Source organism: Sus scrofa, chromosome 7 (genome assembly GCF_054392235.1).
Source record: "Sus scrofa isolate SSC_HxYL_T2T_F1_AM1 chromosome 7, Sscrofa_HxYL_maternal_Yorkshire_Landrace_v2.0, whole genome shotgun sequence".
In the NCBI taxonomy this organism is placed as follows: domain Eukaryota; kingdom Metazoa; phylum Chordata; class Mammalia; order Artiodactyla; family Suidae; genus Sus; species Sus scrofa.
Genome location: NC_139389.1, coordinates 56,766,160 through 56,781,134, shown reverse-complemented (window position 1 = coordinate 56,781,134; position 14,975 = coordinate 56,766,160). Strand labels below are relative to the sequence as shown.

General features: G+C 50.9%; 1 protein-coding gene across 4 annotated transcripts in view; it reads left to right on the top strand.

Moving 5' to 3' along the window:
• Nucleotides 1–14,975, top strand: part of RASGRF1 (Ras protein specific guanine nucleotide releasing factor 1) — a 125,546-nt gene that overhangs the window by 37,936 nt on the left and 72,635 nt on the right. For all 4 annotated transcript variants that reach the window (XR_014810299.1, XM_003128446.7, XM_084968391.1 and 1 more), the window contains exons 4-5: nt 9,458–9,550; nt 11,999–12,252. Coding sequence is in view for 3 of the 4 variants with exons in the window: in XM_003128446.7 (XP_003128494.4) it covers nt 9,458–9,550; nt 11,999–12,252 (347 nt within the window). In the remaining variant the exon portion in view is untranslated. The remainder of the gene's footprint in view (nt 1–9,457; nt 9,551–11,998; nt 12,253–14,975) is intronic.

The window sequence follows — 14,975 nt, the reverse complement described above, 5'->3', positions numbered from 1 at the left end:
TCTTTAGAGTGTGGGCTTGGTCAGGTCCAAGGCAGTTTTCTCTCTGTGTGATGGTCCCTTCACTCTGCCTGTCGTGGCCTTCTGGATGCTGAGCTGTTGCTATGTTAAGCCTTCTAGAACTTCACTATTCAAAGTGCGGTCCATGAAACAGCAGCCTGTTAGAAATGCAGAATCAAGGGCCCCACCCAGATCTCCACAATCAGCACCTGCCCTTTAGCAACATCCCAGGCGATTCTCATTTACATTAAAGTTCAGGAAGCGCTGACTCTCAGCTCTTAGATGCACCTCACGCATTGTCCACACCACCGCACAATGATCTGATCTCCTCTCACCCCCCTCATGTCACCAGGCTGCTCAGAACCATCTGGCCACATCACACAAGGACTGTGACTCTGAGCTGAGGAGGGGAAGATGACAACACAGATTGCTGCCATCAGAGTCAGCTACTTAATTTGCAGGGCTCAATGCAGGGTGAAAATCAAGGTCCCAGCCAAGGTGGGGGAAGTCAGTTTCCCCTTCCCACACACCCCCACCCCCACACATAGGGCACAGGAACCCCCAACTTCAACCTCCAGTTCCCCTAGACTCTGCTCCATGATACACTCCATACCTAGACTCAGGTGGGCAAGGGGCCTGCCGAGTCACCCACCTAATGCACTGCCAGCCCGGGGCGGGACCTCCGACTCCTTGCCCTGCCCTGAGACACTAGGGGTGCATGTGAGAGCCACCCTCTCTGTCCCTTCACAAGGCCCTGCAGAGGGCAGAGGGGAAGGGGGAGAGGCGAGTCTGTGGGGCTGACTTGACCCATTGCCTCCCAGACAGAGAATCGCAGAGGTCTGGGACCCAGGGTCCCAAGGTATGGGGAGTAGGCAGCTGGGAACCCATCCCAGGGAGGCAGGGAGACAGGAACACACAGGAACCCAGTCTCTAAGCCGCTGGGGTGCACCCCGTGGTCCCATCAGATGTCACTTACCAAACACAAATTCAGAGAGAAGATTCTGGAGAATTTCAAAATGGTAACTGCTGGGCTTGAAGCCTCAAGCACCTGACCCTCTGAACATAGGACCTCATCACACACCCGCGAAGCCAGCTCTGCCTGGAATGCTCGAAGATCCAGTCAGCCCTTCCACCTTGTCACACCGCTGCGAGTTCTGAAGTCATGGTCATGTCAGCTCAGAACTTCGTTGCAGATTCAGCACACTTCCCCTAGCCCCGCACCAGGCATCTTGCACCTGCTTCCCACAACCACCCTGATAGGTTCGAACGAGGGACCAGGCTCAGAGAGCTCAGGTCACTTGCCCAAGCTTGCTCACCTGGGAGGTTGTCAGAGCTGGGATGGAATGCAGGTCTGCCTGTGGGCTTGACAGTTGCCCCACTCTGCTCTCCCCACATGCTCCTGGGCTGGGGGCTCGTCCCATCTCTGAAGCACCTGGTTCATTCTGGGATCTATCCCTGAATGCAGGCAGAGCCCCTGTCAGGGGCCAGGGAAGCGCTCTGGCCCCAGGACTAGGTTACTAGCTTCATGATCAGAGGTGTCCAGGAGTTGCTCATTCAATCACATACTCGTGCACTAAACACCTTCATCATCTGACCACCGCCTCATCCTCTTCGCCAGCTTCCTCCCCTCCAGTCACTTGGGGCTCCAGCTAGCGCTCCAGAGCAGTGAGCTGTGCACCCCTTGGCCTTTGCACATGCTGGTCTCCTGTTTGGAATGCTCTGTCACCCCACCCTTCCATCCTGGCCTAGTGAAACCAAGGCTCAAATGCCTCTTCCTGGGGACTCCTGGGCCCACCCTGAATGGTGCTGCCTGCCCCTGGCTCCCACCACCTGCCCACACTGAGTGTGGAACAGCAGAGCACGACTGTCCCCCACCGGCTTGGTGGGAACTCCCTGAGAGCAGGGTGAGCCCTTTGTCACTCCCTTTGCCTGGCATATGGTAGGTAAGCGATAAGGGCTTGACGAATGAACAGACACTGGCTCTGTGGTAGACGCTAGGGATACGGACACTTCTGTCCGTGGCGTCTGATTGTGGTAGAGTGTGGCTGGCGCTGTAATAGAGCTTGCAGTGTGAACCCCAACAGGAAGTAAGTTATTTTTTAGCCACAGGTGTGGACTCATGGTGCATACAGCCTTAAAGAGTTTCAAGGGTTTGCAGGCTGTAGAAAGGGTGGGTGCAAAAGGTGGAACTCCCTTTGGTGCTAGGGAGCAGAAAGCAGATCACTTGTGATTGACTGCTCTGCACATGTTTGTGCTCCCACGTGTGTGTGTGTGTGTGTGTGTGTGTGTGTGTGAGTGGCAGGAGCGACCCATTTGGTGCAAATTTGGAGCAATGCTTCCAACTGAGTGCATTGCCCTCCAGGGCAAAAGATTTTTTTAAAAGACTTTGAAAGAAAGGCCAAATTGGTAAAGCTTTCTGGCTCTACACGCACCACCCCCCAACACACACACATTCACACCCTGCGGGGCAGAGGGCACCTGTTTGCTGTGGATGGACTCCAGGAAGGTGGAAACAGAGCCTGTTTCCCAGAAAGCAGGCTGCCAGGTAGGCAGGAGGCACTGAAAAGCCAAGTAAGTGATGAGTGATCCCAGTGACAAAGACAGAAGGGCTCAGAATGTCTGAGCTGGGAGGGATCTGCAGTCCCTAGAAGAAGAAGGGACTTATCCAAGGTCGCTCCAAGGTCACTTCTAGCACTGATCCAGGCTCAAGCTTGGATCTCCAGGCTCCAGATCCTTGGCCTGGGGGTGCCCCACAGCTTACTCCTTCCCTGCTGAGAGACAGGCCTTACAAAGGGTGTGTGTCAGGGAATAACTGCAGCCCAAGGCTTTCATGGTCCACCTTTCCTCCAATCACCAAATAAAATCCTCAAGCCCTCATCTCCATTGTTCCTGAGGATTCCCAGGGGTCTTACCTTTTCCTGGCCACCTCTTGCTTTTACATTCTACTCTCCGGATTTACTGCCTCACTACCCACAGCAGGTTTTTTGTTTTTTGTTTTGTTTTGTTTTGCTTTGCTTTTTAGGGCCACACCTGCAGCACATGGAAGTTCCCAGGTTAGGGATTGAATCAGAGCTATAGCTGCCAGCCTACACCACAGCTACAGCAACATGGGATCCAAGCTGTGTTTGCAATCTACACCACAGCTCACGGCAATGCCGGATCCTTAACCCACTGAGCGAGGCCAGGGATCAAACCCACATCCTCATGGATCCTGGTCGGGTTCATTACCTTTGAGCCACGATGGGAACTCCTATAGCAGCTGTCTTTACTTAGTCATTACTGCTCTTTGCTCCTTGGCAGTCACTACATATATCTGTCAGGATGTGCTACATGATGCTGCAATAACAAACAACCCCAAAATCTTAGTGGCTGGAAACCACAGATTGCTTTCCCACTCAAGAGTCAGGGACACAGATTGACGGGGCCCCCACTCTCAGGAGATTCACCAGTTGCAGAGGAAAGGAAGGAGACAAATGACATGGCGCCTCTACTCATCTTTCATTGGGCAAAGCAAGTCACGTGACCATGCCTGTCTTCAAGCACGGGGAAATACCATCATGCCATGTAGGAGAAGGAGAACCAGAGTATCCACAGAAATCCTCGTGACTACCAACTGTGGCTCTTCCTTCGGTTCTCAAGTCCCATGACAGAGGCTATCGTATGTAACAGAGTTTTCCAAAAAGGTTGTGTATAATAGAGAGAGGGTTCCACGACTAAAACAGAGAAGAGCTTAAAAATGAATAGAAACGCCTCTGCCCTCAGGTCACTCAGCCTTTCCTGCTACAAGGGTTTCCCGCTGACCTTCTCTCCTCACACTCCCACTTGCCATTTTGGTGGCGGTGGTGTCATTCGTGGTCTCTCTCCTTTTTTCTTTTTTAAATGATTTTTTCTTTTTCTGTTATAGTTCATTTACAGTGTTCTGTCAATTTCTACTGTATAGCAAAAATGACCCAGTCATACATATATAGACATATTCTTTTCCTCACATTATCCTCCATCATATTCTATCACAAGTGACTAGATATAGTTCACTGTGCTATGCAGCAGGATTCCTTTTTTTTTTTTTTTTTTTTTTTGATCTTTTGAGGGCCGCACTTGCAGTGAATGGAGGTTCCCAGGCTAGAGGTTGAATTGGAGCTATAGCCGCTGGCCTTCACCACAGCTACAGCAATGTGGGATCTGAGCCCTGGCCTAGGAGCTCTACATCACAGCTCATGGCAATGCCAGATCCTTAACCCACTGGGCGAGGCCAGGGATCGAACCTGTTCCTCATGGATCCTAGTCAGGTTTGTTACCACTGAGCCACGATGGAAACTCCAACATTCATGATCTCTTTATCTACCAAGACCTTCACCCTGCATCCATGATGTGCTGGAGTGGGCTCATAATCCCATGCAGGAGCCAGGCCTTAAGTTGGCAAGAATTTTGCAAGCTGATTATTCAACCTTTGGTAGCTTAAAATGGGCGGAGGTAGGAATGTTTACACCATGGAAATTGGCAAGTGCTAGCAGTCAAAATTTTTCTTTCGGAGAGCTGGTCATTAAGTATTTAGGAATATACCATCATCCACATCTGTTTTCAGGACCAGCTATCTAATTAGCAGGGCCTGATGCAAAATGAACATGCAGTGTCCTTAAAGATCTCAAAGCAGCAGCAACGGAGCCTTAAACCAAGCCCTGATCCCTTCTGAGTCTGCACGAGCCACACATCCTGCTTCTAATACAAACCCTGTAGCCCCCACCTATAGCCATCTCTTCCTGGAGGTTACAGGAGATCATGTTCAAACACAAGTCTGCAAGAGTTCCTGCTGTGGCACAACAGGATCGGCGGTGTCTTGGGATTGCTGGGACACAGGTTCAGTCGCTGGCCCGGCAGAGTGGATTAGGGATCCAGCATTGCTGCAGCTGTGGCTTAGATCGAAACTGAGGCTTAGATCTGATCCTTGGCCCGAGAGCTCCATACACCTTGGGTCGGCCAAGAAAGGGGCAAAAAAAGTCTGCAGCAAACTTTACTAAGCATCACTATCCACTTATGCCTTAGTCTCTTCTCTCCCAGCAAAACAACCCTATCTGCCTTTGTCTCTCATAACTAAAAAGCTCTAAGGACCATCTAAAACAAAGGGGATGTCTGCCTATAAGAAGCCCCCTGCCCACTTCTAGAATGCTCAGTTCGGCACTATTTCATTGTATCAAGAGCTACTTTTGTCCCCTTTATGACTGAAAGTAAATTCGGAGAGCAAAGACAGGCCCTAAGGGCAGGTGAGGAGTTTAGAGATAGTCGTAATATTTTATTGGCATGGAAGCACTCAGAATCCTGGAAGGCTGATTCTGGAAGAAACAGAAGAGATCTTTAGTTCAGGGCTTAAAATAAAAATTTAGGCATGGAATCAGTTTTGCAGACAAATTGACACAATACCCACTGCATAAAATAGGACAGTGAGGGGACTGCTCTGGAAGAAGTAGGAAGGGCAGCGTGACTTCTTCCCCGTGCAGCCCTGCCCCGGCTCCCCGCCCCAGGACTCACCCTCTCTCCTCCTGCCATCCCCACCCCTGCCGCCCTAGCACATAATACCCTGTCATACCTGTGCTTTGTTCACCCCATCCACCTGCTTGAATTCCCTCTATCCCATAGCCCACCTGTTGGGCTCCTATTCATCCTACAAAACCTCTTCTGGGCAGCCCTTGCCCACTTTCATGGTGAGACCCTCCTGTTGTAGTAGGTGCACACTTCTCTTCTGGCCTTGTCTTGTCAGATTTTAAGTTACCTACATGGGTGTCCGACTCCCTTCCTAGGCTAGAAGCTCCTCCCGGCCAAGGGATCTGATTTCCCTCCACCTGTGTCTCACCAGTGTCCGGAGACCCCATTGAGACATGCTGGTAGTATTGGCACAAAGGGAGACAGAGATGGGCACCTGCTGGGCCTGGAAGAGGCCAGAAGGAATTGGGAAGAAAGAAGAAAGAACTCAGTTGTGTGATAGTTGTTTGAAAGAAGAGCTACAGAGATCTTTAGTAAAACCTTGGAGGCTGACAAAAAGAAAAAAAATTAACTCCAATTACTGCACTGACTAAATGCATCCTGGATTAAAAAAACTGTCTCCAGCGAAAGGAGAGGGATGGGGCAGAAGCTGATGCACAGTGTCTCAAAGGGTGTGGCAGGCGGGGTCTTCAGATGGGTCAAGGAGGCCAGACCATGGGTGGTGAGTGGGCGGAAGCTGGTGGAGACACCTGGCATTGGGCCAGGTCAGACAGCCAGAGCTGGACTCTAGCCTGGGAGTTCAGGCACGAGCCAAAGTCCCCACCATCCATGGCCTTCGTTGACAAGAGTCAACCAAATAGGCCCTGGACATCAACCAAGCAAACCAGGGTCCAAAGTAAATCTATCTCCAAAAGAGATCGGCCAGGGTAAAAGAAAGGCTGCATCCATGACTCACTGGACACTAGCTCCTGGCAGGGATGGGCCATAGCCCAGACTCCTGCAGGGTCCCCAGGCTCACAGCCCTCCAGAGCTTTGCCTCTCAGCCTGATCCTTAAACAAAGACTCCAAGACTGCCGGTGTTGTCTGTGTGTGCAGCATAGCGCCTGACCTAATTGCATCTATTTTTTGTACTGGTCCCTGCTGAGTAGATGTCCTGGAATGCCTCTCTCTCAAGCACCATCAGGTTTTGTTTTTTCCCTTTTTCTTTTTAGGGCCGAACCCACAGCATAGGGACATTCCCAGGCTAGGGGTCTAATCGGAGCTGTTGCTGCGGGCTGACAACACAGCCACAGCAACACCAGATCTGAGCCTCATCTGGGACCTACACCAAAGCTCACAGCAATGCCAGATCCTTAACCCACTGATCGAGGCCAGGGATCAAACCCTCATCCTCAAGGATACTAGCCAGGTTCGTTACCACAAAGCCACAACTGGAACTTCACGCCATCAGTTTTAAATACAGACTACACACACACATTGCCATCCTAAAGAAAATAAGAGGTTCCATGTGCAAAACCCCAAACTGGCAAAGAAAGCAGGCTGGCAAGGAGGTGATAATAACAGGCCAAAGATGGACATTGACTGGGCATTCCTGCATCTCTGAGCTCTGCAGGAGCCCGCCTGTGCGTGTGTGTGCATGTGTGCGTGTGCGTCTATGCGTGTGTGTGTCCCTTAGCCCTTTAGAGTACAGATCAAAGACTCAGCTTTTATTTCAATGTGCAGATGTTCTCAGAGAATGGAAAGAAAAGTGTGTTGGGGGGGACAGTGGAGGAGAGAAAAAAGAAAAGCCCAAGTCGGCGCCGAATATTTCTCAGTAAGATATTTTCAGCTGCTCTTCAAGCATAGGCCAGGGTAATTTTAGCAACCAGGGAGTGGAGAGCCGGTAACTGTTCCATTTTGCTTTCAAAGTGCTCAATTCGCTCCATTGTGAGAGCCCATTCATTCTGCGGTTCAGCAAGTGGCCTTGAGGGGACAAAGCCACGTGCTCTAAAGAGGAGCCGGGGCTTTGTGGCAGTGTTTGTGGAGTCCCCTGAGCTGCTATCTTTAGACGTGTGGGGCTTGGTGACTGCAGTGTTTTCCTGTGGTTGAGAGTTTTGTTGCTGCTGTTGCTCTGATTCTTTTTTTGATGTACTTATATGTAGCCAAGAAATATACGTTGCGTGCCCAGCCCTGCGCTAGGCACTGGGAGCGTGGGAATCAATGGAACATCTAGATCCTTTGCCCACAGAGCTCAGAGCCAAGATAGGAGAGTAAAGAGGCCAGCCAGCATTTTGGCGGGAAAGCCTACAGCACAGTGGAGCCCTGCTGGAGGGCACCCAGCAGAGGCTCCCTCAGGGGGAAGCAGTCCCCGCCCAGGAGGATGTGCCACTGGTCCTGAGCCTTCTCCTGGCTGCCACCCCGTTGGTTTAGTTCTTGCAGCAGAACCAACCTCTGAGTCCCAAATCTGGCAAATGGAAGGTTAGATCAGCTCTAACCTTCGTTTCAAGGGCTGATGCATTTTCCTAGGCCAGCAGTTTCCAGGTTGGGCTCCAAAGAGGGCTTCAAGTCAGGGATGTGTTTTAGGGATGCCCCGGGGTGGGGGAGGGAGACAGCCAGGCCAGCAGTGCTTTCATCCAAAGTCCTACTGGGGTAAGGTCCCAGATTTGTTGGAAAAAAAATAAAGGGACTACGCAAGTGTCCATCAACAGACGAATGGATAGCAAACAAGGGTCTGTACACACAATGGATACTACTCAGACTTCAAAAGGAAGGAAATTCTGGGAGTTCCTATTGTGGCGCAGCAGAAACGAATCTGACTAGGATCCATGAGGATGCAGATTCAATCCCTGGCCTCACTGAGTGGGTGAAGGATCTAGCATTGCCGTGAGCTGTGGTGTACGTCGCAGACGTGGCTCAGATCTGGCGTGGCTGTGGTTGTGGCTTAGGCTGGCAGCTACAGCTCCTGATTCAACCCCCAGCCTGGGAACCTCCATATGCCATGGGTGCCGCCCTGAAAAGACAAAAAAAAAAAAAAAAAGAAGAAGAAGAAGGAAATTCTGACACCTGACATCTGCTATGACAGGGATGAAGCTTGAGGACATTGTGCTGGTGAAGAAGGCCAGCTGCAGAAAGACAGATACTGTCTGATTCCACTTAGATGAGGTGCTTTAGAGGAGTTAGATTCATAGAGACAGAAAGGAGAATGACGGGTGTCGGGGGCTGAGAGGAGGGGGACATGGGGCGTTCTTATTTAATGGATACGGAGTTTCTGTTTGGGAAGATGAGAAAGTTCTAGAGATGGAAGATGGTGATGGTTGCATAGCACTGTGAGTGTACTTGTTGCCACTAAACTGTACACTTAAAACTGGTTAAAACGGGAGGCTCAGCAGGGTAAGCACCCAGCGTTGTCTCTCTGAGGATGCGGGTTTGATCCCTGGCCTCCCTCAGGAGGTTAAGGATCCTGCGATTCTGCAAGCTGTGGCGTGGGTCACAGATGCACCTTGCATCTGGCGTTGCTGTGGCTGTAGCTATGGTGTAGACCAGCAGCTGCATCTCTAGTTCAACCCCGAGCCTGGGAACCTCCCTACGCCACAGGTGTGACTGTGAAAAAAAGCTAGTTAAAATCATAAATTTTCTGTTATGTGGATTTTACCACAATAAAAATTGGAAAACAAAGAAACCGATGGATTAGGGAGTAGCAAGAGACTCACAGATGTGGCCCATATCTCCCAGATTACAAGAGTAGCCTGGAGCCCAGAGAGGGCCTCCCCCGGGGTCCTCAGAGTCAAAGCCCAGCTGCCCTGGACCCAGGAGTACAGGCTCCCGGTCCAGACATCTGGCTCATGACCCCACACACAGCAAGGGCCCCAAACTGCAGTACCTCTGGCCTTCAGGGAGGGCGTAGCAGGGCGCTTGGTCACCACCCTGAGCCTGCCGGCGGCCAAAGCGAGAGGGGCCTCCCCATCCAGCCGGGCCCCTCTCAGCAGCTGACTGTTTTCTGTTGCAGATCGCGTCCCTGCTCAAGGACAATGAGCGCATCCAGTCCACCCAGCCTGTCACCCCCAATGATGAAGACAGTGACATCAAGAAAATTAAGAAGGTCTGTACGTCCCTTGGGGCTGGCAAAGCTGCCCCAGTCCTCTTTAGAGCACCTCCTGGCATCCCCCAGGGTCTGCAGTGTCCACCGGCTATCCCACCACCCCCGAGCATGCCATTCCCACCTCTGCTCCAAAGGCAGAACCAACAGTCCCTTACCCTTGACCGGTATCCCATCCAGCTGTCTCTCCTGGTTGTCTCTGTGCGGTGGGGTGGTTCATCCCCATTTGACAGAGGGGTAAACTAAGGCTCCAAGAGAGGAAGGAGTGGATAGAGTCAAGGCTCGAACCCAGGCTGTGCACCTGCAGCTCACAGCTGTCCTCACAACCCCGGGCAGTCTCGGGGAGTCCCCAGGCCATTTCTCCACTGTCACAACCTCGAATGCCCACCTCCCCCAAGCCACTGTGGTACCAACATTTCATCTCATGACTGCCCCCTTCAGTCCCCAGCAGATCACAGCATGGGAACTGGCCACTGCCAGACCTCATAGTTGCCCTCCTGGTTTTACTCTATTAGAGTCCAAAAGGGATGGACATCTTAGAAGGTACCAGAAAGCTGCCCAGTGACCAGGATCCTGCCCAGCACTGTGGGAGGGGATGTGGAAGGGGAGAGTAGGGTCTTTGTTTGCAGCTTTTGCCAGACTTGAAGCAGAGGAACCTGACTGACCCTAAGAAAAACAAGCGAAACCGGAAACATCCTACTTGCTGAGAGTATAAAAGGACCCTACTGCCATCCAAACCAGAAGCTGCAAACTGGCATCCCACAGGCCAAGTTCAGCCTACCAGCATGTTTGGGGCTTTTAGCCCACTCAGTGGTTTTTTTTTTTTTTCTTCCCGTTTTAATTTGTTGCCACTGCTTTAAAAGCTAAACATTTCACATAAAAAATCTGTATTTCTGGTTTCTCAAAAATAGAAATAGCTAACATTCATTACACACTTTCTATGTGCCAGACACTATTCTAGGAGCTTTATGCAGATGAATCCATCCCTAGCGAAATGCCCTGTGAGGTTTTATTATTATCTGCATTTCACTTCCGGGGGAGCTGAGGCACAGAAAGGCCAAGTGACTTGCCGAGGTCACACAGCTGAGTATTTGCAGAGTGATAGTCAGTCCCTGGCCACCAAGCTCCAGGATGCACATCCTCTGTCACTGAGAACACCATCTCCTGGAAAAGCAGAACATCTCGCAGCCCCAGGCCAACCTCCCACATATAGTGACTGTTGGCCCCAGGCAAGGTGCTGCCCCCTTAGGGCCCATCCAGCCGGCTTCATGACCTATAGGACCTGCCAGGCCCCCACTGGCATTAGGATTTGCCAGCAGTGCCACACAGGTCCTGACCCAGTCCCACCCAGGCAGGGATGAGCTGGCCCTCCTTCTTACTGGGCTTACGGGACATTTTGTGAAGCCCCAGCTGAAATCCATTTCCCTTCTTCTATTTTCACCCTCCTGGGGCCTCAGAGCAAGTCCCTCCTTCATCCAGAAAAGCTTCCTGTCTTCAAAGAGAGTTCTGGGGGCTGAGGCGAGCTCTCCCCCGGCTGCAGGTCTGCACCTGCTGTTCATGGCCAGTGCCCTTTACAGCTGAAAATATTTTGATGAGCACCTTGGCAGTTGGCCCCAGGGTGTGCCCACCCCAGCACCAGCCAGCACCCTTGTTCCTGGTGCCCTGTGCCCCTCCCTGAGCTTACACACAGCTCAGGGGCCGGGATGGCAAGGAGCTGGGTGGCATCTCAGTTGGAAGCGTGCATGTCTTAACACAGTTCTCTGTGTCTGTGAATCAAAGCTCTTCCCAAGTTCTTGCCAAAGCGAGGCCATGCCAAGCAGCCTGACTCCAAGATAGCGAGTCAAGTATCTGCATTCATTTCCCCACGGAGGCAGAGGAGAGGCTCCAGGCAGGCGCTGATGAGGCCCAAGCATGAGATTAACTAATTTTCCATGTTCTGTTCAATTTGATAATCGCCCTCTATCCAGATGAGCTTTAATTGAAACTTCTGGGCTTTCGGGCCAGTCATTAGACAAGAAGCATTTTGAGCCTGGCAACCCTCTATCCTCAAGCCACCTCCTGTATTGCAAACTCAGGCCACACTTTTCCTTCTTCAGAGGGTGCTTCCAGAGCAACCTGGGGGACGGCGTTTAAATGCCAAGGTCTGGGGAGGGGCCTGGGGATTTGCATTTCCAGCAAGCACTCGGGAGATGCTGATGCTGCCGGTCCGTGGACCACACTCTGAGTCCAGCCATCATTTCACTAACCCCCCAGCACAGATGGAAAACTGGCTGAGGGACCAAAGGACTCACCCTGCATCTTGCAGGCAGCAACGCCGGGCCTGATCCTTAAGCTCTTTTCCCTACACGCCCAGCATGAGGGATGGCAAAGCCTCGATCCCTGCACTCACAGCCTGGAAGGACAGGAGAGGCCCAGACTAACAGGGACTCCCCCGCTGTTCTTGGCGCCCAGGTGCAGAGCTTCCTGCGGGGCTGGCTGTGCCGGCGCAAGTGGAAGACCATCATCCAGGACTACATCCGGTCGCCGCACGCCGACAGCATGCGGAAAAGGAACCAGGTGGTGTTCAGCATGCTGGAGGCCGAGGCCGAGTACGTGCAGCAGCTGCACATCCTGGTCAACAACTTCCTGCGCCCGCTGCGCATGGCTGCCAGCTCCAAGAAGCCGCCCATCACGCACGACGATGTCAGCAGCATCTTCCTGAACAGGTAGAACCTCGGGGCTGTTGGCCAAGGTGGGAGAGGGAGACGAGCCAGCCCTGAGCCAAACTTGGACACGAGCCCTCATCTCGTTCCCACCAAGCACAGATGAGGAAACCGAGGCCCAGAGAGGAAGGAAGTTGCCCAAGGTCCCATGGCTAGAAGCCAGGGCCCTGACAATTACAAGAGGAATACAAATAGAGACCCACATGGTATATGTCAGAACTAGTGGTTCCAAAGGGGTTCCCTGGTGGTCCAATGGTTAGAATTTGGCACTTGCACCTATGCGACCCCGGTTCAATTCCTGGTCTGGGAACTAAGATCCCACATCAAGCCGCTGCACACAATGGCCAAAAAGTAAAAAATAACCTAGTGGCTCAACTAGGGCAATGTTGGGAGACAATTTTGATGGTCAAAACTTGGGGTGGAAGGTAGTTAGTAGTCAGGGATGCTGCTAAACTTCCTGCAGTGCACAAAGCAGTCCTCCACAGCAAAGAATTATTCCACCAAAAATAGCAATAGTCACAAGGTTGAGCAACTGCGGTTTAAATGTTTAAGGGTTAGAAATCAGGAGTTCCCGTCATGGCTCAGTGGTTAAGGAATCTGACTAGGAACCAAGAGGTTGAGGGTTCGATCCCTGGCCTTGCTCCGTGGGTTAAGGATCTGGCATTGCTGTGAGCTGTGGTATAGGTCACAGATGCGGCTTGGATCTGGCATTGCTGTGGCTGTGGTGTAGGCCCTCTGATTAGATCCCTAGCCTGGGAACCTCCACATGCCATGGGTGAAGCCCTAAAATGAAAGAAAGAAATCAAGCTACAAAAAACCAAAGTGCTCCATTCTTCTACCTTGATACGGTCTTAACCATCTAGAGGCCAGGTCCAAATGTTTAGAACTCTTAGGCTCCTTAAAGCTCTGCTCTGTACCCACATACTAGGCTACCCACGTACTTTATGAAAGCAGTTACTTTTCCCACATGGTGACTCTGGGCCTTAGTATGGAGTTTGCAAACCTCAGAAGGCTGGGCTGATGGCTGCCCTTCTGCTGTCAACCTCTTTTTAAAACGATATTCTTAGGAAATGGTTTAATGCGCTTTTGGGTAGGCAATGAAATTGAGTAAACTAGATAAAAGCAACAAATGTGGGAACCTGTCAACCGAGTGCCGTTTACAAACGATTCACCTCTAGGAATTAAAGTCAATCACTCTGTGCCCAACTTGTTCATTCTACTGCATTAAAAAAAAAAAAAAAAAAAAAAAAAAAAAAAAAAAAAGTTCATCATTCAGTCCTGTTACTGATTCCAGCCAGCCCTCATCTAGGCCCTCTGCAGGGGTGTTCGGGACCCAGGGTCACCTTCCCTGTGCCTGCTCTCCTTCTTTGCCCGCCAGCGTGCTGAGGCGAGTTTAGGGGCCTGCGGGATGCCTGGGAGGAGATGGGAGAGGCAGTAGAATGGGTCAGACCTGGGTCTGATGCTAAGAGCTTCAGCTGGAGAGGCTGAAAGTCACTGGGAGAAGGACCAAGCTGACACCATGGATGTGGATGAGGCATCAGAACATGGGGACATGGTGGCAGGACAAGGCGTTGAGGGTGTAGGCAGGAGGAGGGGAGTTGCTTTTGGCCTCATAAGACCTTCTAGAAGTGGAGTCACTGGACCTTACAAGGTTGGTTTTTTGGAGAGTGTGGGGGGCTATGCCCTCAGCATAGGATCAAACCTGTTCCACAGCAGGGACCAGAGTTGCTTTTTTTTTTTTTTTTTCTTTCTTTTTAGAGCTGTACTTGCAGCATATGGAAGTTCCCAGGCTAGGGGCTAGGGGTGGAATCATAGCTACAGCCGCCAGCCTACACCACAGCCACAGCAACTGGGGATCCAAGCCACATCTTTGACCTACACCACAGCTTACAGCAACACCGGATTCCCCAACCCACTTAGTGAGGCCAGGGTCAGACCTGCATCCTCATGGTTACTAGTCAGATTCATTTCCACTGAGCCACAATGGGAACTCCAGAGTTGCTTTTTAGTATACATGTTGGACAGAATTTTTAAACATTAAATAAGTGCTTTTTATTTACTAAAATAAAGAAAATAGGTATCATTGTCTTGTGAAATCAAATAAGATTTCCTCCAGAAACTACAATTGGGTCTTTGAAACTCAGTGACCTGGAATTTGACTGCAAAACGTGAAGAACTTATTTCTTCCTGAATAAACCCTGGTCAGTTCAGCTAGAGTCACAGATCCTCAAACATGAGTGCTGGGCCCCACCCGAGTTTCTCAATCTGTAGATCTGGGTAGAGCACAGGGATTGTGTTTCCAACAAGTTTGTAGGTGCTGCTGCTGCTACAGCAACTCCCAGACCACAACGAAAGGGGAAGCTTTAGATGACTGCAGGGGACTGCCTATATTGGTCGTGGCCCCTTACTTGAAAGACACTTCCAGAAGCATTGTTATAACTCTGTGTTGCTTGTGCTTTTCTTACATTTAGGCCACAATTGCAAACTTTTAGTGACCATTTATCATAACCACTAAGAGATAAAGGTATCTTTTTATATTTGTTTAATCTCTGCATAATTTTGTTATAATGCATTGATCTTTAATGGAATTGTTTTAGCCTGGAATCTTTAGTTAAGAGTATTCACAACAAGAAGTTCCCCTGTGGTGCAGTGGGTTAAAGATCTAGCATTGCTGAAGATCAGGATACCACTGTTGCTCAGGTTCTGTCTCTGGGCCAGGAACTTCC